The sequence below is a fragment of the Phyllopteryx taeniolatus genome, chromosome 22 (assembly GCF_024500385.1).
Source record: "Phyllopteryx taeniolatus isolate TA_2022b chromosome 22, UOR_Ptae_1.2, whole genome shotgun sequence".
Classification (NCBI taxonomy): Eukaryota; Metazoa; Chordata; class Actinopteri; order Syngnathiformes; family Syngnathidae; genus Phyllopteryx; species Phyllopteryx taeniolatus.
In genome coordinates this window covers 3,817,294-3,844,277 of record NC_084523.1, presented here as the reverse complement: position 1 = coordinate 3,844,277, position 26,984 = coordinate 3,817,294, and the positions used below count along the sequence as shown (strand labels likewise).

The 26,984-nt window shown below is 52.6% G+C and overlaps 3 protein-coding genes across 7 annotated transcripts in view; 1 reads left to right on the top strand and 2 right to left on the bottom strand.

Annotated features, from left to right (window-relative positions):
* LOC133471591 (plexin-C1-like) overlaps positions 1-10,396 on the bottom strand; it is a 12,035-nt gene extending 1,639 nt beyond the window's left edge. The window contains 25 exon segments of the mRNA XM_061761237.1: positions 46-80; positions 379-451; positions 549-649; positions 799-967; positions 1,866-2,012; positions 2,270-2,468; positions 2,532-2,683; positions 2,748-2,851; positions 3,050-3,151; positions 3,247-3,343; positions 3,425-3,592; positions 3,659-3,838; positions 4,028-4,136; positions 5,516-5,695; positions 5,769-5,902; positions 5,993-6,034; positions 6,125-6,200; positions 6,296-6,398; positions 6,493-6,658; positions 7,157-7,200; positions 7,203-7,261; positions 7,336-7,436; positions 7,516-7,650; positions 8,313-8,435; positions 8,524-10,396. Coding sequence (XP_061617221.1) covers positions 46-80; positions 379-451; positions 549-649; positions 799-967; positions 1,866-2,012; positions 2,270-2,468; positions 2,532-2,683; positions 2,748-2,851; positions 3,050-3,151; positions 3,247-3,343; positions 3,425-3,592; positions 3,659-3,838; positions 4,028-4,136; positions 5,516-5,695; positions 5,769-5,902; positions 5,993-6,034; positions 6,125-6,200; positions 6,296-6,398; positions 6,493-6,658; positions 7,157-7,200; positions 7,203-7,261; positions 7,336-7,436; positions 7,516-7,650; positions 8,313-8,435; positions 8,524-9,540 — 3,816 coding nt within the window. The 5' untranslated portion in view covers positions 9,541-10,396.
* LOC133471594 (synapsin-3-like) overlaps positions 9,445-26,984 on the bottom strand; it is an 80,777-nt gene continuing 63,237 nt past the window's right edge. The window contains exons 14-15 of one of the 2 annotated variants that reach the window (XM_061761251.1): positions 14,565-14,675; positions 9,445-9,580 (exon numbers count right to left, since the gene is read on the bottom strand). In XM_061761251.1, coding sequence (XP_061617235.1) covers positions 14,570-14,675 — 106 coding nt within the window. In that variant the 3' untranslated portion in view covers positions 9,445-9,580; positions 14,565-14,569. Of the gene's footprint in view, positions 9,581-14,564; positions 14,676-26,984 lie in introns of those variants that run through there. The other variant, XM_061761253.1, reaches the window with a different exon arrangement.
* rerg (RAS-like, estrogen-regulated, growth inhibitor) lies at positions 9,602-26,984 on the top strand. Of its 4 annotated transcripts, none has more exons than XM_061761261.1 (5): positions 9,602-9,732; positions 12,755-12,873; positions 22,135-22,191; positions 23,275-23,348; positions 23,624-26,981. In XM_061761261.1, the coding sequence occupies exons 1-5, from the start codon at positions 9,683-9,685 to the stop codon at positions 24,032-24,034; spliced, it is 711 nt and encodes a 236-aa protein (XP_061617245.1). In that variant the 5' UTR covers positions 9,602-9,682; the 3' UTR covers positions 24,035-26,981. The 4 variants fall into 4 exon arrangements, with proteins under 4 accessions (XP_061617245.1, XP_061617246.1, XP_061617247.1 ...); XM_061761263.1 differs by lacking the exon at positions 9,602-9,732 and adding an exon at positions 10,432-10,567 and having other exon boundaries at positions 23,624-26,980; XM_061761262.1 differs by lacking the exon at positions 22,135-22,191 and having other exon boundaries at positions 23,624-26,984.

Sequence of the window (26,984 nt, the reverse complement as noted above, 5' to 3'; positions counted from 1 at the left end):
GTCCTTTCGGCGACGCCGCGCGTCACGTCGCGACCGGCCGCTTACCAAGTGGAAGTATTTTCCCGACGTGTCCCCGTTGTCTGGAAGGAAAACATGAAAGAAAATGGAACTCCTGTGAGCGGGTGTCCTCTTAAATATTACAACACCTGATTGAATATTATGGAATTACTTGCACTAATACTACATTACAATCAAGACCCCCCCCCGCTTAACAAAATGTCCCACCGTCCTGTGCTATAATTGTCAAGTGCCGAACATGACAAACTCTCACGCCACTTCTGCGATCATATCTGACGACCGATACGAATGTGACTTCCGAGCCCGTGGCGGACGATTGACTTTGTGCCGAGTTCGGCGACATTTGACCCGTCGGCTCACCCTTCCGACTCCACCGGGGGCTCGCGGGAGGATCCTTTCTGGAAAGCACCTTGATCGTAGCGCCGTCTGGAACCTCCGCGCGCAAAAAAAAAAAACAAGAGCAGACCCCTCTCGTCAAAAAATCAATACATAACATACAATAAATAACGTCGCGTATGTGTGACGGTCACCTTGTAGTGCTCGAGCGTGTTGAGCATGGTCACCTCCCCGACGGCTTCGGAACTCGCGTCGACCTCTTCCAGGGCGACGAAGGCTCCGTCCCTCTCCAACTCTGCGGTGGAGGGGGGGCGAAAGGCTTTTTCGGACCGTGACTTACCCGGCAACCCGACGACCGACCCGGCCGACTTTCCCACCCGTCTATGCCCACGCCGCCTATCCTCACGTATTGTACTTCTTTGCATTATCGCGATTGGCTCTCACCGATAGAAACGCTCATTTGCGGCCTGTTGTAAGGGAAGCCAAACTTGGCCTCGAAGGTGCGAAGGATTTTCTCCTTGGCCTGCTCCACCGTGTCACAGGTGAGGGCCACCGCCTCCAGGGGCTCGCTCACCTCGCCGTCGCCGCCCGCCGCAAACAACGCCTTCAGCCTCTGAACATAAATATTCAACACTTGGACATGAAGGTGTTTTTGTGAACGCAGGTTACAAAATTCAAATAGCACACATCGAGTGCACTCGTCACTTTAAAGACCACCGCGCACTTTGACAGCAGACAGTGAAAGTCGGGATTTGAACCCTCGGGTCGCCGGACAGCCGACAGAGTGCGAGGAGGCCTTTGAAAACAGTTACTGGGCTTATTCAAGTATTTTGGAGGAAAAAAACCTGAGGCATTTTTGGTCAAAACAAAAATACAAACATTTCCCCAAACAAAAAAAAGCTCAAAAACACCAAGTATACAAAAGTCTTTGGGGGTGAAAAAACTCAAGTCCCGAGACACTGGCATTTACGTGACAGCGCGGCGCTCGCTTAGAGGGCGGGTTTGGTGGCCGTTGACAAATCCTTCCAAATGAATGAGAGGAAGTGAACCAACTCAGCCGCCCTCTTAGACAAGACTCAAAAGCGGAAGCTGCTAGCGCTTGGCGGCAAACGCTCAATATTTCCACCCGCGACGGAGGCGTTGCTCACTTACGATTCACTAAACTATCAAATCAAAACTACACTCCCTTTATATGCACGATTAACATGTTTCATTGTTCTGGAAATTCAAGACTTTTTCCAGACCGGCTCACTGACACGCCGCCACCAGACCGCAGTTGCGCTTCTCTTTGCCTACTTCCTTCTCTGTCGGTGAAGAAATACTTTTTCCGGAAGTCGGCAACGGTGACTTTGTCATTCAAGAACCTCCATAAAGATGAGGTGGAATTTTGTTTTTGCGTTTCCACGCCAAATTCACCTGCATTTTATATCGTGGACAAATGACACGATCTGCGCCGGAGTTATCTGACAGTTTGGCGCCATTCAAAGCATTCGCTCCGAGCGCCTTTGTACCAGAGAGGTGAAGTCCTGCGCCTGCCACAGCAGCCAGTCCTCGCTGAGCGTGTACAGAGCTTTGCCCGTCACGCGGTCCACCGGGCCCCGGGCGATCTGCTGCGTGAGGGCGCTCGCCAGCAGGAACAAGTGCCGGCCCACGCTCTCCTGTAGGCGAGACACCGATCGTCAAAGTGGGCCGCGCCGCTCGGAACCAAACTATCGACTCCGGTGACGCCGTCTCCGGTCCGTCGTCTACTCCGACGTTAACTCCTCGCTTCTGTTCGGCGGAGGGACCGACGCAAACTGTTTCCTTGAGATATTTGGACTACGCTTACGTGAAAACTTCGGCTACGTGATTAAACGAGGTCACGCGTACGGCTCCGGCTCGACGCTCGAACCGAACCCGCGCGAGAGCCGCGCACCCTCAAGAAACCGTAGAGGCAGATGGACATCCAGTTGGTGAGGAGCTTCTCCGCTACGGACTCCGTCCGCCGCAGCAGCATTTTGGCTTGAGCCGTGCTGTTTTTCCGCATCAAATCCTTCAGCAGCTCCTCCGTCGTCTCCGTCAGATACGACAAGTCGCCGTGGAGCGCCACGGTCAGCAGAGACGCCATCGCGCACCTGGAGGAAGGACAAGGTCACGGTCGGAACTCCGGACCCGGCCGAAGGAGAGCTCGTGCCCACTTGTCTTTGACGGTGAAACTCTTCTGCTCCTCCGCCACGTGCACCGCGCACGTGAGGAAGCGCCGGTCCCGGATCAGCTCGGACAAGGCCGGGACCCTCTCGGTCGGACGACCCCGCTCGTCCGCCGTACACGACGCCCTCAAAGCTTCGTTCTGCAAAAGTCGGACGTTTCGCATTAGGCGTGCGCGCTCGTGTGCGTCGTCGGCTGCCGTTTACCTCGGGGAAAAATATCCCGCAGGCGAAGTGCTTGTAGTCTAGGAACGGAATCGCGCCCACGTTTTCCAACAGGTTCGCCTTTTCCGTCTGCATGTCCGCAAAACCTGCCGGAGAAACGGAATGGAATTGTTTTCGCAAAACGCTTCTCGCGTGTATTCCCGCGTACGTCGAGGCGGGTAGGCGTTAGCGACGGCTACCCTTCAAAACGGCCGCTCTTACTCCGCTCCCTCCGATAACCTGAAAAAAAGGAACGGAGCCCACGCTTTCCGGAGTATCGACCCTCGGGATTCGGTGCGACGCACCTTGTCTGATGTCGTTCCTGATGTCCAGCTCCAGGTTTTCCATGCGCTTATTCATCTTCACCGTCAGCTGCTTTTGTTGGCGACGGTAAATCAGCGCCGCCGCTTCGACGTGTGGAAAAAAAACACACAAAAAAGCCCACCTCTTTCAATATTCCCGCATTACTCACTCGTGAAAACTGAGCTTCGCGGCGACCGACCGACGACGATGCAGGGGATCGCCAAAAGGACGAGCCACATCAGAGAGAACGGGTGAAACCTGTTCCGGAGCGTGACCGTCTTATCGCCGTAGAAAACCTGAGTGGGGGGGGGAGAAAACATACCGGTCAGGTGACGTTCCACGGTAAACGCGCCCCCTTTTACGCCTTCCGCGTTTACCTTTAATTGACCCAAATTTGCATCGGGCGCGCTTCGGATTTCGCAGACGAAGAAGTCGGCGTGGTCGCCCGCGTCTTTGGCCTCCGTGACGCAGGGGTACTCCTTGCCCCCGTAGACGCCCGACGCCGACACCTCTTTTACGGTCATCTCCAGGCGATCCGCGCTTTTCTGCAATACGACGAGCGGCCGAATGCCAGACGTTCCGAAATGCGCGTGTCCCAAAATAACCCGCACCTGTACGGTGACGCGGACGTCGTCCCCGCTCCTTCTGGCGGTGAAGCCGGTGAACTGAGGATCGGGATAGTAGACGATGGACTGCCGGCAGGCCAGCGTTTCGTTGGCCACTCTCAGATAAATGTCGCTGCTGAAAACACTGCCAGTACGCACGGCTGCGGGCGTCTGGTAAGTCAGATTCTGCGAGCCCGACAAAAACACATTCGCGTTTCAACAACTCCGCAGAGACGCCGTATTGTGACAATACTTACGCGGACGACCAAAAACAGCGTGGCGTTAATATAATGCCATCTGACTTCCGGCGACGACGACGGGATCCGCGTCACCGTCCCATTCGTCGCAACTAATCGTGCGTGAATGTGCGCTCACTCGGAAACTTCTGTCGGCGGGGAGGCTGACTTCCTGTAGGGCGTGACCGTGCGAGACGCCGTCCACCGCGTCCAGGTTGGACCCCGCCAGCGTGATCGTCCTCTTGCCGCTGTACGGCACACGACGGCCTCGAGTCAATAGTCGCGCTACGTTTAAAAGAAACAAAATAGAGAACGCCGCGCATTCCGCAACGCGTAGCTTCGGGAACTCCGTTTCGGGAACTTTCGTTTCCGTGAAAGTCGCGACGGTCGCGCGGGGTCTGCGACACCCGTATAGCCCGAAGGTAAACGTACGGTACGTTGTTTGCCGCGTTTCCGTCGACGGGGCCGCCCGGGCGCCTCCGAAGTGCCCCTTTCGGATGTTGCCGCTGAAAAAGGGAAGGAGTTCCATGGTGAAAGACTTATCCCGCCGGATGCTTGTTACTTGCGTAAGGATCTTCCCATTTTCCCACTCCGTTGAAATCATCAACGAGCTGTCTTCACTCAATACCGTCTGACTTTTTCAAGGGCTATTGCGAAGTCTGTGCTCGCTGATTTGCCGCAAATAATCCATAATCCATAACCGAGGAGCCGCCGTTAAAGCTCCGCTAAAAAAATACAACGCTGGACGCCCTCTCCAGTCTCCCTTCTTTTTGATCCACTCGGCAATTTCTTCAACTTAAACGGACCTTTGAAATGATATAAGGTGTCCGTTCTGGTCTCGTTGGACCTCGGTACGGCTTTTGATACGGTAGATCGTGATATGCTGCCGAACGGGTTGGAAACCTGGGTAGGACTCAATGGAAAGGTTCCATCTCATCCAATGGCAATGACCTACGGGGTCGGTACTTGGACCCCTCCTGTTCAGCCTCTACGTGCTACCCCTGGGTCAAACTCTTCACAACTTTCACTTGAGCTTTGCAGATGACACACAGTTACATCTAGCGGTGTGTCCAGATGACTACGGTTCAATTGAGGTGTTGTGTTAAACCGCAACGCAACTGAGATCATTCTTTTCAGCAATAAAGAGGATCGCTGTTCGTCAATTCCTGGAGTCTCTCTCTTTAAAAACCAAAGACCGAGTCCCAAACCTTGGTGTTCTGACGTGACTTTCCACAGTCAAATACTAAAACGTATCCAGAGTGAAGGCTTGCGTGCGTCAAGCAGACCGGGAGAAGCTCATCCGCGCATTTATATCGACGACACTCGACTATTGGAATGGTCCTCTGACTGGACTCCCTAAAAAGAGCATTAAACGGCCGCGGCTCAGGTTCTGACCGGACCCAAGAGGTCGGCGCGTATTACTCCCATCCTAAAGTCTTTACGCCGGCTACCGGTCAGCATTACCATACATTTTAAACTTCTGCTCCTGGTCTATAAATCGCTAAAAAGCTCTGAGATCGACAGACTCGGGTCAAATGGCGGAGCGCGACCGTGCGATGGCGTAGGGTTAGGGATTCTGACACGACGGATGAAAAACAATCACGTGAGTATCCAAAGGGACCGGTACCTGCTCCAGGTGCTGCTCGGCGTCACGGCGGCGCAGGACGGCGCCGACGTGTACGTGATCGCGGCGTCGCCGTGGCAGCCGCCGTCCGGGAGGGCCACGCACGCGCGGGCCGTTCCTTTGCCTCGGATGCCGGGAATGTGGAACGCCAGGCTTACGCCGGTGTTGTTCCACACGGGAGACCTGTGTGACGACGGGGTCGCGACGTTATCGCTTTTTACCGACGCCGTGAATACCGCGGCTCCTCCGTACTCACTCTCTCGGCTCGCAGTCCTCGTCGGTCTGCATCCTCACTCCGGTCGCGTGACCCAGGTTGGAGCCCGACAAAACGGCGCGGTTGTGACCGTAGAAAGACACCGCGCCGGGACTGATGGAGTAGATCTCCGGCTTCTGAGCGGAAATGTACGGATCGTTACGTTTCGCTCGCGCCTTCCGCCGGAGACTGATATCGTAAGCGAAGTTCAGACGGCCCCGACTCACCGAAACGTTCGCCGGCCGCGTCGTCGTCCGGCAAACCCCGTCCTGTCGGAAGACGCGCGAAGAGGGTGTTCGCGATGCGGATACGGGTATATCGTGCCGATATTACTCCACGAGCGACGCTACGGTACTTACGTTCGCCGCTCCCGCGGTAGCCCAGGAACAGCCGTCTTCGCTCCAGCCGCATCCCGTCTCCACGCATCTCCGGCACCTGAGTAGGAAACGGGTGTCGGAGGTTGAGCCCTTTCGAGGCCCCGCGGTCCGTTTTGGCGGAACGTCTCCCTCCGTCGGCGTTACGGGACTCACAGAGCGGCGGTAGGCGAGCCCCTGATTTCGGAGCACGTCGTCAGCTTTATTCTTTCCGTGAAAACCGTCGGCCCCAGTCGGACTTTGACCGCCGCGCTCGTTCCTGTGCGTCGCCGGGAGGTGAACGATATCCGGGTTACTACGCCGGTCCCGCGTCAGGTCGCGCGTTTCCGTTAAAACGCCGTCGGTCCGCTTACCTTCGGCCGAAAGCGTGCCGTTTAACAGGACGCAAGTGCATCGCGGGAACGTCGTGAGAGGGCCTTCCCTGCCGCAGAGCTCGCCGGAACGTCCGGAGAACTGACAGGCGAAGGTGTCCCTCGCGTTCTGATCCGCGCTCACGTGCGTGCGGACGTCCAACCTGATCTGAATCAGACCGGGGTGCCCGCGGTCAAGTAGGCCGACGGACCGCGGGCCCGTTTTACCGACGCGGTGCGGCCGGCCTCCGGCGGAATAAATGCGGTGCGACGTTTGTTCGCGCTACGCGTCGCGTGACCTCCGTGCTTTATTATATGTCGTTATTTAAGATCTAATCTCTCCGTTATGTCGGAAACACTCCTCCGCTGGGGAAAACGAAACTACATTGCGGATCGCGCCCACAAATATCATTAAGATGCGTTATAAAATCAAATCCCTTTTTTTAACCTGCGTACGTCTGCCTAATTTCCACAAATTCTTGAAAATGAATCCCTTACTTCTACCGCGACCGAACCCGCGCCCCCCCCCCCCCCCCCCTCTCCCCCCCGGAAGTCCCGCTAAAGCGCTTTCATTCCAATATCCCGTGGCGTTTGCGATGAAGCCTCCCGCGGACTGCATCGATCCCGCCGGAGGCTGGCTCGAGCGCACGATTGCGCCGCACGGTACCTGACCGCTGTTGTGTTTTTGGACGGTGTAGGAAATCCTCTTTTCTGGTAATCGTCGGGAAAGGAAAACCAGTGGGAGTTTTGGCATTCGTCCTTGAATGTGCAACTGGGGTGAGAAAATACCATCGTCGTCATCGTGTCCTGCGGACCGAGACGTCAGAGGATGCGGGTGCGTCCCACCTCTTTTTGGAGTGACACCACACGCAGCTCGGATCCTGCGCCGACCAGCAGTCTTCCCGCGTTTGGCGCGTGCGGCACGTGGACGCGGGCACGCGCAGCACCTGCGGTACGACGACAACAAGAGAGATGATCGTTTGACACGCGGGAGTTTGTCGGGGACGCCGCCGACTGGACACCGACCTGGTCGTCGAAGGCCGCGTACACGTGTTTCCCGTCCGCTCCGTCCAGACGCATGCCGGGAAACGCTTTGCGGTCGTCGGCGCTCCGGTAAAGCACCGTGGGACACGTGCCGCGATGGTTTTGGTCCACGCTGAGCTGAAAACGACAAGCGCGCCTTTATGACCGTCCGCCGTGACGCCTCTGAGGTTTCGCGCGACTTCTCCGGTCGGACTGAAATGGCCCGACGTGAATCTAATCTCTGACGTGACGTCGGTCGCGTGTGGACCGTTTGCGGGGGCGGGGGCGGGGTCGCGTTTCCTGCCGTTTTCAGGTCAAACCGCGGGCCGGCGCGTGATCCGCTGCGGTCTCGGAACGTGACAAACCAACCGCTTTGCCTCAGACTTCTTCCTGCCTGCTTCGCTTCCTCACTTCGTATGAGGCAATATTGCAAGTGTGACGACGCTCCTTTAACTTTCACGCGAAACAACGTGAAATCTTCGTTACGCGTGACCTCTGTGAAATATCCACCCTTTTTTCTTTATTTGTGTTGAGCGGAGGTATACTTTACCTCACTATTAATACATACGATACGTCAAAGTTCCTTTTCGCGCCCACGTAATGAAACAAGTACAGCGGATCTCAAAATTCAGCATTGCGATCGGCGGCCGCTTCTAAGAGGACGTTCGCACTTGCGCAATCTACATTTCATGTTTAATGGCGTAAAAGTTTCGCCAATCATTCATCTCGCCGTCACGTTTTGGAAATCGGCCAAACCTGCCACTCGAACGGGGGTGTGTCGACTTATGACATCCGCTCACCTTTATGAGTTGGCCGTCTTCTGTCCCGACGAAGAACACCATCCAGGTCCCTTGCGTCGTGGCCGCGACAGACGTCATGGCGCTGCGCCTGTAGAGCACCTTGAGCGGCTGCAGCTCCTTCGCCTGCAAAAAATAAATAAATACAAAATCAAAAATAAAACAAATACCCACAAAATCCGTCAGCGCGCTCGTTGCGAGCGTAGGAACCGACCGCCCAGTCTCGGCGGACGCAGATCACGCAGAAGTCCGGGTCTTTATCCGCCGGGATCTCGGGATCGGGGGTGACGTCGAACAGAAGCAGCTGGGTGGCGCTCGGGTCTCCGTCCGCGCCGAACACGCCCGCCCACAGCGTGGAAGCCGGTCCGGCCGAGACCACCGACGAGGCCGCCAGTCTGCCGCCCTTCTGTCCGGGGACGAGCAGTGAGGCTCCGCGCAGAGATTTCAAGGTCTCCGCCTTCTTGGTATTGGCTCGGAGCCATATGAGGCGAACCCGACCGCCGCCGGCCTCCGAAGGCAGCACGTTGGCGAGCAGATAAATGGCGGAGCCCAGCTGAAAGGCGTCCACGAAGTCCACGTCGCCTCTGCTTTTGACGAGCGAGTTGTAGCCGTCGCCGGAGAAGGAGAAGATGCCTCCGCCGTGCCGGTTGTCGGTGTCGTGGAGGTACACGGCCTCGGTGGACGAGGGGCACACGCCGCGCGAGCTCTCGCCTTTGCGCTGCCGGACGGCGGTCAGGATGTAGAAGTCCCGCTCGGCGCCGTCGACGGCCACCAGGACGGCCGCGGACGCGCCGGAGCGCCCGGGGGGCCCCACCAGGATGCGCTCCCTGTGGAGCACCGCGGACACGTCGGCCAGAGCGCGCAGCTCGCAGTAGCCGCACTCGTCGTCGGTCACGCCGCAGCTGACCAGAGTCCCGTTCTCCGCGAAGGCCAGCAGCACGTTGACGCTGAACGTGGCGTTGCCCGGATCTTCCTCCGCGACTCTGGAAAACTGCGCCGCGTCGCCCCCCCCCGTCAGGACGCCCCTCTGGTTGACCGCGCGCACCACGCTCAGGTCGCGCCTCAGCTGGTACAGCTTCTCCTCCGTGGCCACGTAGACGCCGTCCGGCGCGGTGACCAAGTGGCGGACGGCCCCGTCCGCGGTGAAGCTTCCGCCCGTCGCCTCCGGGCACCGGCAGCCTTCCGCCCAGAGGAGGCACGCGACGGACGCCCACAGCCGCGGGGGCAGCATCCTCTCAACCGCGGTGTCGAGCCGGACGCCTCGGGTGGCTCTGGAGGAAGAGCGCGTAAAAAGCGCACAGACGAGTGGGAGGGCGGCGAACGTCGCAGATCCGCCCGTTTATCTCCGACAGCGAAGAAGCAAATCGGGCACAATGACGGCGAGACGCGGCACGAAAAGTCGCAACGAGAAAAACAACAAAAGGTAAAATGATTCAAAGGAAGAAAGACAGGAAAACAATCGACGTCGGTAAGATACAAAAAAAAATCCAACCAAAAACAACCATTGAAGCAGGTCTGAGGTCGAAGGGAGGAAGGAATGAAGTAAGTAGAGATGCAACAATGAAAACAGAAGACAAGAAAGAAGGGACGTGCCAGGCGGCAAAAAAAATGCTAATGTGCGCAAATATTGTCTGGAAGTAATACGTATTGGCTGAAAATATCCGGTAGAAAAAGATTCAGTGCACACTGCTGTCCCCTTGTGGCGGAAAACCGCATTGCACCGACCACGTTCCCGTCCACGGAACGTTGATCGCATCGTAATTCAAGTCAACGACGGTCACGTGTTCACACTTTAGAACGTCATTGCTGGCGACCGCTTTTTTGCTTTTGTTTGGTTTTTGGTTTTTTCCTTTACAGTCAAACGAGGCACTTGCAGAGCAACCGAAACACTTGTTATGAAACAACACCACCACCGCCACTACTAAAAAAACAACAAAAATGAATAAGAATACAATCGTGCACAAATTAACGCAAATATGGATATTTAGTGAGCTGGTGGGTTTCCCCTGTGTCGCCAACGGCGTCCGCTAGAGGTCGCTGCCGGCACTGTTTCGGCGCAGGGGCACTCGGAGCGCCTCGCCGTCTTATATTACCTCCGGCCGCCCGCCCGCCCGCACGCCAGCTTCAATTCGCAGCGGCGAGCGAGCTGCTGTCCGTCGTCCCTCCGCCCGTCCGGTGCGCATCCAGCCGGAGGGACGGACGCAACTTTCGTTGGGTGTCCTTCATCTCCTCCCCTGCTCATCCGGAGATCGTCACCGGTGAGTCCCCGGCTCGCTCGCTCGGGCTTTCGCGTCGCTCTCGGCGCTTCATCGCCTTCATCCGGCGGTGTCACACCGACGCAATTCGCCGGAAGGAATTGCCTTTAAAGGCACCAAAACAGCCCACCCCGCAGTCTCTCTCAGAGTCTGCAGGTCTCCGTTAAACGTCCCGTTTCCGCGCGGATCTCCGCGGACTCCTGGCCTCATCCTCTCCTCGGGTCGCGCAGCACAACTGGCATCCGCAGGCTTCCCTCGCCGTTCCATAACAGCGCGCGCGTCTCGGCGGAATTCGGGCTCACCCGGCGCTTTTCTGGCCAAATCCGAGCCTGCGGTCGGCTGCGCGTCTTTCTATAGCACGCGCTGCAGCTGGGGTCTCCTCCCCGTGGTTTGGAAGTGCGCACTCTGTAATCTCCTCCGACCTCAGCACCACCCCGATTCCCGCAAAAAAAGACAAACGCGGGCAACAACCGAAACGAAACCATCAAGTCACTTTGACGGGTAAAACGAAGCGCACTAATTTAAGGCTCCTATTTCGGTAACGTGACCTCTCATCTCATCCCTATTCGTTTCAAAGGGCTGGAGCGCAGGACAATGTATATTTTGGCTGACCGTCCAATTGCGACCTGCACTTTTTTTTCCTGGCCTGAACTTCTACAAATAGAAGTGCGCACTAACTTTGGAATCCATCAAAATGTCGGTCGTCTGCTTGGCGTCTGTTCAACGTTGTTAGTGTTTTCCTCCTATTTTCTGGATCAGAACCGGACAAACGCTAATGAAAAGCAGCTCTCGCAGTTTATTATCGTCTCGTTGTTCGCCCGGCAGCCGACGGGGTGAACAGACTCTTGATTTTATGTCGGCAGAAAAACACGTGGTGAGATCACGGCCGAAGACAACACTTTGTCACTTCAAGGGGACTCTCAATCAACTTCTTATGAAAACATTCCGAGCTCTGCAAATCTTATTTGTTGTACTGCAAGCGTTAATTCTTCCTCCCATTGCGTTTTATTATTCCGGAGGAAAAACTCGGGACCGCTTTCTACGAGCTTATCGAGTAAATGAGCAACCGGACCAGTTGGGATCTCAGCGTGCGCAAGTGTACGTACGGGTCAGGAAACGCTCGGACGCCGGAAGTGACAAAACACGGACGGGAATGACCGTGTTGGCGGGGCGACTCGCTCGGTGGCGTTTCCCCTTTGCTGCTGTGCTGCTGCTGCTGCTGCGTGGGAGTTGTGCTCTGACTGCAGTAATATCCTGGCGCCGTAAAATACACAGAGAGGGAGCCAGATGGGGTGGGGGGGGGGGGGGGGGGGGGGATGGGGGGGAGGGGGCTCTGGGAAGTTAATAAGGCTGCAGAAAAGCTATTAGCAGCAGTACAATCCAGCTGCCAAGGTTGCAAGCATTTGGACGGCAGAGGTGTCTTATTTCACGTACTGATTCACGCTAACGAGGGAAAACGGCACACGCTTTGCTCAAGTAACGCGGTCGACGAGTGTCGCGTTGGGGGTGTCGCGACGTGACCGTACGTCACCCGCACCCGACGCGTCGACGACTGATCGCAGACGTCGGCTCCGCCGCCCCCACGGCGAGAAAGAGGAGGACGTGGCCGGCGTGTATGGGCGCGTGGGTGCCGGCGTAATAAGGAGACGATCGCGGAGTCCCTCGGAGAACCGGCCGGAACTTCCACGGCACCTCTCGGCTTTGTCGTCCGTGTTCCTGCGGCTTCTTCCGACGCTGCGGGAATCGTTTGGTCATTTTCCATTTGGTAAATCATTCCGTAAAAGTCAACCTACACCTGGCGATGAGCCACGGACGAGGACGCGCTACGGATGAACAGGAACGCTTAACCGATAACGAGCAGCGGAAAGCAGCGATTCTCAAAGTGCGGTACGCAGGCGCCCTCTAGTAGTACGCGAAAGAATCGCAGCCAAAGTACAATTCACTCGTGTTTCGCTTTTAAGTTCGGCTGAAAACAATTCTGACAACTGTTGGATAAGCTTTATTTTCATTTCCAGTATATTGAAGCGGCGTTGATGTTCAAACCGCATCATGTTGCAGCGGCTCACGATAAAAGCCTCTCGATCGCCTCGGGGTTGACCGCGGCAAACGGAGTAAAACTTCGGCGGGCGTTGTTTCGGACGAACGACGCGAAACCCAAAATGAATTCCACCCGTTGCTCTTTCTCCGCAGACGGCGTTTTCTCCCGCGCGGACGGGGAGACGGACACTTGATTTCGGAGCTCGCCGTCATGGCCAAAAGTCCGGAGGTGAAACTGGCCGTCTTAGGTCGAGCGGGGGTGGGCAAGTCAGGTAGGTCGCCCCTTTGTGTTTGTCCCTTTTTAAATTTCATCCGGCGTTAAGGTTCTTGTTAAATGAAGCGTTACTGGAGGCTAACCCCGACCGTACTAACTTTTACACGCTTTAGCCATTTGTCTCTGTGCGACTCGTCGATGAGTCGTTGCGCGGCCGCCGACAACTTCCTACAAAGTCCTTTTGGAAGCCTCGCAGGCTTAATATGGAATTCCCCCTAATCCTCGATAAAAAGCGGACTGGCCTATCGAGTCGCCGACGGCCAAAAAAATACGGGGATGTTACGCGGTAGCTTACGTTTCCGATCCTTTCGGTCTCAGTTATTGACCTGTGGTCTCTTCAGAAAGTGGGGAGACAATCGGCTGTCCTGTGATCACAGGAGCAGAAATGTCCCTCAAAACAATGAAGGGTAATACTTTCCCCACTTTAAGCGCATTAAGCCCGAGGTTCCGCGTTCAAAATTTGGCGCCGGCCTTCCTGTGCAGAGTTCGCGCGGGTTTTCTCAACGTCAGTGACGTTCGTCCAAGACTCCAAATTGTCCGTAGGTGGGAATCCCAACAGTCGTCCCCTGCGATCGGCCGCCTCCCGTCCGAAGTCGAGTAGGATAGTTTCCGGCTCATCTGAAACCCCGACTGGGACCGGCGCTATAGAAAATGATGGATGGATTCCCTCGCTTTATGCGGTGAAGCTCCATTTCGTCGTGGAAGCTCTGCCACGTTCGCGCGTGGCGGGCCCCCGCGAGGCGGATCCACTCCAGCGTGGCTCCTCTGACCATTTGCAGCTGCTTCGTAATTGCTGAAGCTCGCATCCGGGCTCTCACATCGCAAATATTCAAACCGTCGATGCTGTGCGAAAAACGCGATACGGAGCGGTGCCCCATCAATTTTGATCTATTGACTTGACAAAACATTCAACGTGTAAATAATCTGCATCGTAGACGCCCATTATTACGCACGGCTCGCTTCGGGCGAAGTTGGCTCTGACCCGCCGCCGTCTGTGAGGGCCAGCTCGCCAATAGAAATTAAGTTACCCGTCGTGAAGGCCCTGGGCGCGAAGACGATAGACTGCCGACTGAACGGTTACAGTAAAAAAACACACAAAAAAACATTTACATCGAAACAAACACGAAGCCTCTCCGCCAGCTTCTCGCGCTCGTCGTTTTCGAGCCGGATCCGAGCCGTCGAGGAATCTCCGCGTTATCGCCGTAAAGCTCTTAAAACGCTCTCTTCGCAAAAAGGCTACATTTGTCCGATAGCGGTGTGGTGGAAATCCAAATGAAACCAAAAGCGGACTTGATGTTGCTTCGTGAAGGGTCAACAGGTCGCCCGACTTTGCTTTTTCAAAACGGTCATTTCAAACCCTTTTTATTCTTTCCCACATCTAGCTGGAAATATCACCGCAGCTTTCGTTCGCGTCAGTCCCGATTTAATAAAGCGATCGTATTACCGATAAAGTTACAGCAGGAAAAGAAATCCTCACCTGATGTAATCTCGGACTGCTGTAAAAACAGCGGCGGCGTGTGTGTGTTTGAACAAAAGCGCTTTTAAAAAATTTCATAGCGTGAGCGAGTCGGAGAGTGAATTAGCGTGCCGGGCTCGTGAAAGATCTCGTTCCTCGTGTGCGCCCCCCCCCCCGCCTCAGCTTGTCCGAAGGCCAGACGGCAGAACAAAAACAAAAGCGGCGCGCCAAACCTGTGTCATCTTGACGAATGCCGCGATTCTGTCTGTCGATCGGGAGGGACGCGTGTAAACACTGCAGTCGTCCGGGAGCCACGCGGACCAGACTGAAACCGCAAAGAAAATCTGGAAAGACAGACAGACAGACAAGAATTTCATGTGCTTCAAAACACTAAATCTTACTTCTTTTTTTCCCCTTTAAACTTCTTTGAGATCCTCGTGAAACAAAACATGCCATCTGCCTTCGGATTACAGGACAACTTGCCTTTAACTTCAAACATACTACACTAATAGTTACTGTTCTCGTCAATTGTCTCTATCGTAGCTCCCTGCGTATTTGCATTTTTCATCGCAAACACAAGTATTGATTGGGGTTGACCCCTATCGTACCCCGAAAAAACAATGGCCTATAGTCATAGAGGTAACTCTAAATACACCAAAAACATTGATCCCAGATACAAAGTCAAACTGCTCTTACGTTACCCTTCAAAATAAAATGGCGTAGAGATGATTTCATCGCGAAAATAATAAACGGGGGGGGGGGGGGGGGGGGGAAGCAACCCGTAAAAATACAAGTTATTAAGCAATAACGACACCTCAGCCCTTTTGTCGCTTACGATGTTTAAAAGACACTCAGCAGAGCAAAAGCATCTGGGTCGCGTCCGCTAACAACCCGGGCTAAACCTAGCTCCACCCCTTCATACAAAGATGGTACTCTTTCAGTCGATATGACAATTCCTACTTTCCCATACGGCGGGGATTTGGCGCCATCTCGTGACATCTTACGGCATTATCGGAAGAGCGCAAAAAAATGCTAATCGGTGAGGATCGGGTGCACTATTGATACAGCTTGTGTCCTGCATCTCATTACATTGTTGGGACTGTATATCATTGTCAGACCTCCCTCACTTTTCACCAGCATCCCCTTATTGAATTATTATCGTTATTATTATTATTTTAGGGAAACCGCAGGCAGTCATGTCACAAAGAACCTGTTATTAGAGGCCATTTTAAATCCAGCATCAGAACCTGAACCAGCCTTCAGCCGAGCTAACCTTGTCAGCTTGTCACCAACCTCCGTGCTGCCTGCCCTCATGAAAAAAAGAAAGCATGTCCAAATGGCCGAACGTTTCCGTATCAATGACCTCTGGGGGCGATCACCTGCCAGTGGCGAGAGCCCTGGAGGAAAACACAGCATTTCGCAGCAATCCATTCGGTGATGGGATCCTTCGGGCCGGCGGGCCACGAGCTCCTGGATGGAGCCGATGACCGGGACTTCGCGCCGTCTGCTCGACTCTTTGCCCCCCCCCCCCCCCCTTCGTAACAACATTCTTCCGAACGTAAATAATGACACATGGAAGGCGGAACGCAGCGTGCGAGGGGTCTTATCGCTGCGGTTTTACTTGCTCGGATAAGAGATTTGGAAACGATCCCGAGTGGCTTTCAGAGTGATTGAACGCGCGTCTTCTGCAGCCTGCGATGTGAAATGGCTTTTATGGAGCTTAACGGGTTCGCGCGTAAGACCTTCCTGAACTTTGACAAAAGCTGTAAGGTTGCAAGGCGAGAAGAAAACGGACTTCCATATTTTGCACACGGGCTTGTGCGCCGTTGAGAGCGAAAGACTATTCACCGTGGCGTGATTTGCAAACCGAGGCGACAATAGGTCGCTAAGGAGCGCGCATTCGCCGCAGAAGAAAACACGTGAATACTGCAGGAAAAGCGTTGTCCTCAGAAGATAATTTGACAGAGCCGCCCGATCCTGCAATTGGTTGCCATGGAAACCTTTGGAATGCATATTAGCATTGCATCCGGTGGAAACAAGGATTTTTTTTTTTTTTTTTTTACATCTTGCGGCACAAAAAATGTTGTAAATCTCAAATTCTTATCAAGGTGCCCAACTATTGTTATTTCTTGCTTCGAAAGAAAGATCCAACATTTCCAATAATTGCATGCATCCGCACACGTCACAAGTAGGTGGGATGCGAGAGTGGAATTCTTTTTCGCACAAACCTGTGACTGTCCTCGACCTCGGCATATTGTGCGCTCGCCCCGCTCGGCGTAATAACGACGCCTTGCTGCGAGGACGCTAAACGGTTACTTCCTCGCCCGCTGCCGCTGCCTACGCTCCGGTGCTGCTTTGAAGAGGTTCAAATTCATCTCCGGCATAGATTTTTCCACCTCGGGCGGCAAAGGATCGCCGTGACTATTTTCCAGAAAACAAAATCCAAAATCAAAATAAAAGGTTAGCTGGCCACATGCGAGCAGATGCATTTCAATCTGTTACCGTTTCCATATAAGGAACTATTTTCCTCTAACTTTTTTACTTTTAACAACCTTTAATCGTAATAACTACTTTTAATGTAGTTATGCTGAAGATGATTTTGGTGCCACCCACCAATTTTGAATGGCAACCAACTCCTTCTTCTTCTTTTCCTTTCATCAAACAAAGACAAAAGTCAATGCCGCTTTTGACTGAGATTGATCCAAAACAAGCGCGAGGCCGAACGGGAAAACTCGTTTCGTGTCGCACCTTTTGAGACGTTACGGTCATGGATTGTTATTCGCTGTCAAAGTAAGGACCCTATTGATTTTCAATGTCATCCATCTTTGAGCAAGCCCAGATCAGATTTCCAGTCTTTTTTTCATACGTATCGGTCGTGACTTCACGGTGACCGCGAGACATGATCCACTAAACATGAGAAATCCCCAAATGGATCGTCTTTCCCACTTGTTTGCCGTCTCCGTGAATGGCGCTGTGGTGCTATTGTTGGAAACAAAAGATACAAATACGGGGCCAAATGCCACAAAAAATTCTAACGCCCTTCCTGTTTTAACCTCCGGAACGTGAGCTCTGTTTATTACATTTTTTTCTCCGAGGTGTGAAATCAACGAGGACTCCGGTGTCCCGTTTTACAGCACCCTCGGGGCCCGCCGACACCTTGGTTTTTGTGTGTGCCTGTGGAGCTGCTCGGAAGCGCGGGGGGAGGGGAGTTTGTCTGACGAGCGCCGGGACTTGGACTGCGACACAGACGCATCCATCACCCCTGCGTATTATTCTACATCGTCGCGTATTACGTAAAGCCAGTCGTTGCGAATGTTCATTAACCGTCGCTTCCTGTCCAAGTCATTCTGTTCACTTTTGTACTCAATATGAAACGTGCAGTTGTTCGCCACGCGAGTGGATTGCTGCGCCACTGTGACGGCCTCGTGTTACACGCGCGCTGGGGCGGTGAAGTGTGGCACGAGAGAAACAAATCACTGCCTGAGCACAGTTCAGTTGGATTTGACTTTTAAGTTGAATCCATTCGCATTTCACCTCAAAGAAGTACGTGGCGACTTCAAATAATATTACATATACTTTGGAGGAATAAAACCTCTCAATTTGAATGAACCTCGGGCCTACTAGGCTGCCGTGTTTCAATGTTGGTCGTGACGGTTGTACTGAGTGTAAAGAGCTCGCCATCCGCCGCAAACGAGACGCCGTAACAGCCAATTTGCTCTATATGAAAAACAATAACATCAAGTTGCGCGAGGCGCTCCAGGCGGGCCGCGTGCCGCCAAATTCCCGGTTTGACGTGACCGAATCGATTCGCGGCTGCTCTTTGCGCCGCCGGGTTGGTGGTCTCGCGCCGGTCGAAAAAGGCAAACCGCCAAAGCGCTAATAGTCAGACAGCTGACGCGGCTAATAGCCTCGTCGAGCTTTTAGCGAGTCCTTTTCCGCCAGCTCTTTGGAGGGCGTCGTCGTAACCGCTCGGTTGACTCGAAACGTATTCAAGCCCGAGGGGTCGCCTGTTTGTTCCAGGGCCGACTGAAGACGCAAAACACCGTTTGAGGGATCGTATGAGTGCAACTGAGATATTGTATACGAACGCTTCATTTTGTGACCAGAAAATCAAAAAACACATTTGCAGCAATCCCCCGCTATATCGCTGACTTTGGTGGCAAACGTGTCCGTATTTTTGCGTTGAACTACGTTGACGGTGTGCTTTAACAAGTGTGTTTGAATCGCTTTCAGTGTGATTTACAACCTGCGCGTGAAGCAAACTTCTTTCCTTTTGATTGACCGCTTTTTGGAATTATTTTTTTTGGAGTGTTCTTCCAAGAGCCGTCTTCAATCAAGCAGCACATTTGCCCCAGACAGTGCCATCGTCAATCACGGGCGATGACATGTTTACTGCAGGCTGGTGTCTTGTTGTTGCTCTGGTCACTTTCTACTTCCCACATCTCCTCTTATTGGGACTAAAGACACATCTGGGAGGGGATCTTACTCCGTCTCCATTCCATTTTTGGCTTCCGCTCCCCACATAGTTCTATATTGTGAGGAATCACGTTTGCAGACGTGGCGCGGGGGGAGGCGGGCGGTGCGAGGGATTCTGGGAAAGTTCTCCGACAGAGCGACGGACCGACCTCCCCGGCGTCATCGCGACCCGGAGCGCGGAAAATAGACATTTAAAGGACGTCCAACGGATTGAAAGGAGGATTACTTCGTTGCGGTGCTTTCTGAGGCTTTCTACGACAACTTGGACTTTAAATGAGGATTTCCATCATTTCGTTCAAACTGCCGAGTCAGAAATCAGCGCCGCCGACGACCCCCCCCCCCCCCCCCCCTTTGTCGTGACGGCCATCGGAAATGCTGCGACCGCCCGAAAACCGCCGTATCTGTTCAACAATTTACTATTTAAATTGTCTTCATAAAAAGCGTGAACTAGTTGCGGCCTAAATCGCCAACAAAGATGGTCGGAAATGGAAATTGCACACACTTTCCAGACTTGGCTAATCTTTCATTTCGTCAGCTTTTTGGACTCCGCTTTGTTGCGAGCCTTGTATCGGATGTAACGGGAACTTTAGCCCTCAACATTTAATGAGCTGAAACTCGTGTTGTTCTAGCAATGTTTTCATTTCCCGAGTTTCTGTCCCAGTAATTGCACGGAAAATAATCTGAATTGCTCTGATGTCAGCTCAATAAAAAAAATGCTTTCATTGAAATTGCTGCTCGGGGACAGTCTATTAAATCAACCTTTCCAGTATTCCAAATGACCCCAAAATTTTTTGATAACTCTTCCATGATCGGATGCCTTACTCTGACGTCGGACCTCTTTCCGCCAAGCGGTGCTTTTTAAAAAAAATAAAACTATTTTTGTACCAAAGTATCAAATCCGCGCAATCCCTTCGGGTTGTGTAGCGTTAGATAAAGAACAGCTGGGAACTTGTTTATTCTCGTAACCGACGCTCACGTCTGACAAAGGAACACTAAATGCTGCGCGTCCCGCATAGTTTTCACTTCACAGTCACTGGTAAAATATTATGCTAGTCGCAGTGGCTGTCGCCGGATCGGTGTTTACGGTTCCGAACTGTAGCGCGGAGACCGCACCGCGTGGTGGAAACTTGGGTCGATACGCAATAGCCGCGCCCGCGCGTTTTTGTGGTCAAAGCGCCGGCTCGTCGTCATCTCGTCCTCCCGAAACCGTACTCGGCCTTTGTCTGCGATTAGCTTCCGACGCGGACGGTGGAGCGAGCGGCACAAAATCTTCACATTATCTTTCCTCATATAAACGTCTACCGGCTCTCTTGACGGGTCGACTCCGCCTCAACTTTTGACATTCTGCCAACTGTTGAATGTTTCCCCATTTCGTGTCCCCCTCCCAAGGGGCTGAAGGGCAAAATTCACAACACGTGACATTTTTTTCATTTTAGCTTCATTCTGAAATTTGAGCCCAATTCCCAATACCTCTTATCGGTCGTGTACCGGGAAAGGAAAAACACTTAAATCGAAATAAATCCATGAACGATTGTATTGTTTTCGTACCCGTGCGCCTCAAAGTCCATTTCTTCCAACTCCGCTGCGCCGTTGATTAAGGGCCATTTCTCAGTTGTAACAGTGTCGAGCAGAGGAGGTTTGATTACAGTCCTTCTCATCGCACAGTCGTTGAATCGTCCCCCTTTGTGGCGGGATCGGCCTGGCGATAGCGCGCGCTCGTTTTCCCCGGTACGATCCTTTGGGGAATCTGGGCCACGATTTCCACATTAAGGCCTCGAAACAAAGGCTCCTCTTTTCCGTGCCTATACATTTATTCCCGCGGCAGTGAAAAGGGGGAGATAATGTTACGCCTAATGACGAGCGGACCTCACGCGGTTCTGTCGCTTGTTCTGCCTCGGTGGAATCCGGCTGGGATACACGCGCGCCGCTCGTATTATTAGGTACACCTGCTAATGACATCCGATACATCAGGGTTGCGCTTTTGAACGAGCGCGCCAAAAGAGCCAAACAGGCCTTCTCTTGTATTGAAACTATTGCAAAGGTTCACTAGATTTTTAAAGGAAAATGACAAGAGAGAGAAAGCACGAGCTGCACTGCTGTGAGTTGCGTGCGAGCGGAACCAAACGTGGCAGAAGCGCTCTGGCCGACAAAAAAAAGCCTTTTTTCCTCAACCCGTCCCTTTCGGCTACTTACCAGCTGCAACTAGCGGACACACGAGTATTTTTTTACAACATACGATGACGAGGAATGACAATACACGTCATGTCTTTTTCCCATTTGGTGGACTGCAGGCCAGGGAGGTTGCCCCCTGCTGGCCTGCACAGGATGAGAGCGAGCGCGTTCCCCGTCGTTATCGAGTCAGTTATGCTTCCGCCTTTACAATGGCTTGTCAATAGCTCGGTAACCTCAGATGTGCAGGGTGTCCATCATTTCCATTTTATTATTAGAAAAGCAAATGGAAAAACATTTTTGTGGAAATGATCAGACTGTATTGTTTTTTTGGAAATTTGAAAGCGACTTCGCGGACACCCGGTGTTGCTTTTTCATCCGTTGCATCCCCCGGCCTTTTTATTTCCTCCCCAATAATTCTTCATTCAGTTCAAGGCTGTCTATGAAGACGGTCTGTCCCTATTCGTCATTCGGGCCTAATGACGCGAAGGGGACGCGAGGACAAGGGCGGCGGGCAGGACAAATAACACAGTCGCGACAGAGCGGACCATCTCGGGTCCGGCGTAGGTTGGCCTTCGCGCTCTGTCTGCCCTCGCAGGCTTACGAGGCTAAACAAATACATTTCAAAGGCGCTACGCTGGCTTCGACTCGTGGCAAACGCACCGTTTGGCCGCGTAGCTGTGCGCTAACGGCGGCGGGAGATTACTTGTCGATGGGTCGCCGTTAGGAAAATGTGTCAGCCGTCTTTCTTGTGTTTTACCTTCGTAACCGCGCTGATGCCCGGAAAATGGGAGAATGCCTGAAGGCAGTCTCTCTCTAATCCTTCAGAAGGAGTTCCAAAAGCCGGTTTGGCCTCTCGTTCGGTTCTTTTCGGTTGATTAAAAGTCGTCACGGGTGGTACGTATTGGGACTGGAATCTCAAATGATCAAAGGCTTGGTAAAAAAGGCATACATCGCTGGACAACTCATTAGGTACACCTCGGAAACCCCTCTCGACACGATGCGGTGCGACTTACCACCGTGACGATAAGTATTTTTTTCAATGAATATTTGTGCAAACAGAGCTCTCGTATTGGTTTGTAGCGGATTGCGGAGGTGTGCCTAATGTAGTGGCCTCTGCTACTTGGGAAACGTAATGTACCGTCTGTTTTCTCGCAGCGTTGGTGGTGAGGTTTCTGACTCGACGCTTCATCTGGGAGTACGACCCGACACTTGGTAAGACGTTGGTTGCTGTGAAAAAAACCAAAATCCGACAAGATTTCATCGCACACTCATTGAATCCGCATTGATAAAAAGCACTCTCTCGTGACCCGCGATGTGCTCCGATCTGTTCGTGCCAACTTCACTCGTTCGTGTAAAAATGGACAATAGAGATCCATACGTTAGTCATCCCTGGAGGGAAATTAAGCCATGCTGCATTCATGGCAGACTTTTTATAGGACAGCGACGCATACTGTAGTCAACAAAGGAACGGCGGTATATAGTGTAAGTGCTTCCTTGGATACCGCGAGAGCAGTTTAAGGAGAGTAATGGGAATAAGAGCACTTTGGAGGGTGTCCAAACACGCCGTCAGTAAATCAACGCACGTTGAGTGCTCCTCTTCCAAATGCATGCACACTTGGGATGGAACAACCGAAGCGCCGGTAACTCCGAATTCAACCTTTCTTCCCGCCGAACTCGCTTATGCGACCTCTGACACGGGCACGCCGATTTGGCTAAATTACAATGACGCAGCCAGAAAGGCATCAATGTGACACGATGTGAATTATTGTAACCGACGTAAACGCGGCGGAGTGACGGCTCTCGAAACAGGCCGTCTCTCGCGGGACGCGAGGCCGCGGTCTCCTCCTCGGCCTCGGGCCAAACAAATAAATCCCCGCGCCCCGCACCCCAACCCCCCCCCGACATCTCATTGACGTCACTCGATCCCCCTAAGAGGTGAAGCGCCTGGGACTCGGAGGGAGAGATCGTGCCCAGACTCCTGCCCTTTAAAAAAAACAACGCGTAACCATTGATTCCTTCCGCGTACGTGGAAGGATTCCCCTTTTAAAAGGAATGAATTTGAACTTTAAGCTCAGCCCAGCGGAGACAGGCGGTTCCATTCAACCAGATAGCTTAACCTGAGTTAAGAATCTCCAATCCTGCTTCTTGGCACTGGCCAGAGGTGAAGATGCGGCGAGTGCAGATCGCGGGCCGCTATTTCAAAGAAATAAACACCGTCGTGGTTAGGGGCCGAAAATGTCAGTGCTTCGTTTGCTCCTCGACAAGAACACGACGTGTATCGTTTGTGCCATACAGAGTCCACCTATCGCCATCAAGCCAATATTGATGATGAGGTCGTCGCCATGGAGATCCTGGACACAGCGGGCCAGGTGAGACGATTGCCCCCCGTATGCTCACCGCCACGTTACGTATACTTGCGCGATTTGAAATCCATCGGAGTTAACGCTTGTTCTTGTAAGGTCCGTTTCAATTACCCCACGGTGCACTTTCAGCGCTTGACTGAACAGGAGCAAATGTTTTTCTTTTTCTTTTTCACTTGCTTGTGATTTGCGGAAACCGAGTGTCGCTCTCACGGTACGCTAATAGCGAACGTTCAACTCGCGCGCTCCGTCTTAACTCCGCCTTCCTCGCGTCTCGTCCTCAGGAGGACAACCAGCAGAGGGAAGGTCACGTGCGTTGGGGCGACGGCTTCGTGGTCGTGTACGACATCACGGACAGAGGAAGCTTCGAGGACGTGGCGCCGCTGCGGAGTCTTCTCGAAGAGGTCAAGAAGCCCAAAAACGTGCCCCTGGTCCTGGTGGGCAACAAGCGCGACCTGGACCACGTGCGGCAGGTGAGCACCGAGGAGGGCGAACGCCTGGCGGCCGAAATGGCCTGCGCCTTCTACGAGTGCTCGGCGTGCGCCGACGAGGGCGGCGCCGTGGCAGAGGTCTTCCACGAGCTGTGCCGCGAGGTGAGGCGGCGCAAGGCCGTGCAGGGCAAGGCCAGACGGCGCAGCTCCACCACACACGTCAAGCAGGCCATCAACAAGATGCTGACCAAGATCAGCAGCTAGGGGAGGCTCCTGGGAATGCCAAATAATCACAAGAAAACAAACTTTCTCTGGTGACTGTCTCCCAAATGGACTTGATGGGACCGCGCTAGGTTCTCATTTTCACCAAAAAGTGAACTATATCGCGCCTTTGGCGCACACTCCCCGGAAAATGTACAAGGGACCCCGATAATTACGTATGTGCATAAAAGCCCATCGTACCCCGACACGCAGAAATGGACTCCTGTTGGAGATAATATTGTCACCTAATGGATTTATTCCGGGAAATCGTCCAGATATGAGATAGTTCGTCCATCACCGTTTCACTAATTAAGCGAGTTCGCCGCATAGTTCCGATTGACCAGCGGATGAGCGGCTCGCGCTCTCTGTCGTATCTGTGGGAATATACAGTAATAGGTGTGTGTAAAACGTGAAAACAAAAAACAACATGTCTGTCAACCTACAGAAAGACCTAGAAAAGTTCAATGCCTGCCTCCTTATTGGATGAGCTGTCATTGTAGACACTATATTGCAGAAGGACACAGAGCGTCCTCCGTCAGCCGACCTGCGGTACGAAGGGAAACCATCCAATTCGTGCTCACGTGCATCGCGCTCGCCGTGTGCCGTCCTAACTTTAATATATACTGCGTTCTCCGGTATGTAAGCCTTAAGCACTGCTGCTGCGTCGTAGCTGACGTGCGCTGAGAGATACTGTAATGGCTCCAACGTATTCAACCTGTGTGTGTTTTTCTGTACGCGACTTGTCCAGCTGATGTGCACTTAACAATTAAAAAAGGAGATGCGCTGCAACCGCTTTATCTGGCTCGGGCCGCGTTTGCTTACTCGACAAATGTCGCCGGTCGCGCTGCCCGCGGCGAACGGGAGGAAAAAAACGGACGGCGGAAAATGTCACATTTCCGCTTCACGTTTAACACTCTGAACTCATTAGCGACAGCAGATACGGCGGAAATAGTCCCGTTTTGACATTTATGCTTGTTGGAAACAAAAAGCCGTCTGTGTGAGTAAATGGCCATTTGAACTCGTGTGTTTTAATCGCAGCTGGAACTTTAATACAGACATCAACAGCCTGCTACCTGTATTATGAAATGTTCATGTACACAGAAGCCACGATGACTATTACAGAAAAGCAGACTAACGCCTCAAGGAGACCTGTAAAATGGAAAACTCGCTTTCTTTCTGCATTGGAGATCAGCGCAGCTTTTCCGGCCGAAGATAGTTTAGGCGGCGAATCTCAGATTTTCACGAGAGAAATGCCGACACGTTGGAAGTCGGACGGGTTTTGGCACCCGACCGAAAAAAAGCCACTGATGTTCAACTCCGTGCGGGGAGTCGGCGTCGCTTTCATAGCTGTATATATTTGTCAATCATTTATTATTTGGCAATCAAAAGCCCTTTCTCGAGAGTCTTGTATTTGCTCTTTATAGTTTAAAGTGTCACAAAAGCAAACAAATGTGAGCGTCAACGTTGTTGTTCTGCTTCATGAGGTTCAACACCTACTTTTCTCTGCTTTTTGGTCAGAAAACACTGTTTTTGGTGAAACCAACCCATATTCTACTGCTGATGACTAAAAAAAAAAAATAACAAATAAAAAAGCTAGAAACAAACATTTTTTTCCGTGTTTAGGTAGGTTTTGTAGCAGGCACGCTGATGACGACAGAGCCTCTAAAAAGTTTCCATGTTCTGGCTCCTTTGGACGCCGGAGCAAATGGCGCCCGTGGGCGCAGATGGCGGAAAGCGCGGGCATAAATCATCAGTGACTGAGTGCCGAATGACTAAAACGACTTTTCGCAAAGTTGTCATTGACGTCACGCTTTGTGACTTTTTCAGCTCGCTTGGGTGTGCTGTCCTCTTTTTGTTGTTTGACTTATTATTATTATTGTATTTTTTTTTTCTTGGGTCTCCAGACCCTCGGCGTAGCGTAACCGTGACAACCAAGTGATGACTTCCCCACTACGAGGACAGAAAACATTCCAGCTTCTGCGACATTCTTTGGGGTCGGTTGCGCTTAATGAAAAGAAATGGATTTATGATGTTTGATAAATCACTTGTTGATAAGACTGAGGGTGACCCGAACGTGGCAGTGACTTTGCGCCTCGTTTGCCTCAGTGCCGGAGTAACAAATGACGCCGCTTTATATTCTCAAGACGTGTGGGATGTGCCGATTCGCTGGACGTGACGATCGCTCTGCCGATGTCATTAACGTCTCCCCGGGGGTAAACAAATGTCTCCGGTGTGCAAAGAACTCTCTCGTGTACTTGCAAAAAGACTAATCTCGCCTTACTTCCTGTTTGGATAAAATCAGCTCCGCCTCCATTTGGGCACACGTTGATAAACAACCCCGAGAGCGGCGAGAAGGACAGAGCGCGGGAGATTGGGAAAACAGTGCAAATATTTTAACGTGCAGACAAACTAATCCCAGGAAGATGATAAAAGCGCTTTCCTGCGGCGTTTATTTTGTATGCTAACCTCTTGATGACATTTTTCCATTATGAGACAGAAAGAAAGGAATTTGACTTTCCTGGCGAAAAGGGAACTAAAAGCCCTGCACAGAGGAGTAATGTTCCCCTTATAAACATTTCCACCATCCAAAGTAGTCCCGCTCTGCTTTTTTCAGCTCTTACAAACAACACAGTTCTTCTTTAAGTGGCTGACTTGTTCAAGTCGAGTTTACTTCCACTGAATCGCTTAAGAAGGCAACGTGATCCGTTTGACTTTAAGGTCACCATCGTCAAGATGTTTTTTGGGTGCTTAGAAAGCGGGTGACGTTTGGATTTGGAACATTTTGTGCCAAAAACACAATCTCATCTTCAGTTTGGATTTTTTTCCAATGCTCGACGGAACGTTCCTAATGGAGTCACCGACCTTTTGGAAACTGACAGCTTCTTCTAGGGTACCGATGAATGCTACCGGTGTGATACACGCTTACCTTGAATTGCAGTCCCCTTCAAAAGTA

Bases quoted from the DNA above. Each gene is read 5' to 3' on its own strand.
- rerg (XM_061761261.1), top strand. From the start codon at position 9,683: ATGACGGCGAGACGCGGCACGAAAAGTCGCAACGAGAAAAACAACAAA. The intron at 12,874-22,134 runs GTAGGTCGCCCC...GTTTTCTCGCAG, and splicing joins AGCGGGGGTGGGCAAGTCAG to CGTTGGTGGTGAGGTTTCTG. The intron at 22,192-23,274 runs GTAAGACGTTGG...TGTGCCATACAG, and splicing joins GGAGTACGACCCGACACTTG to AGTCCACCTATCGCCATCAA.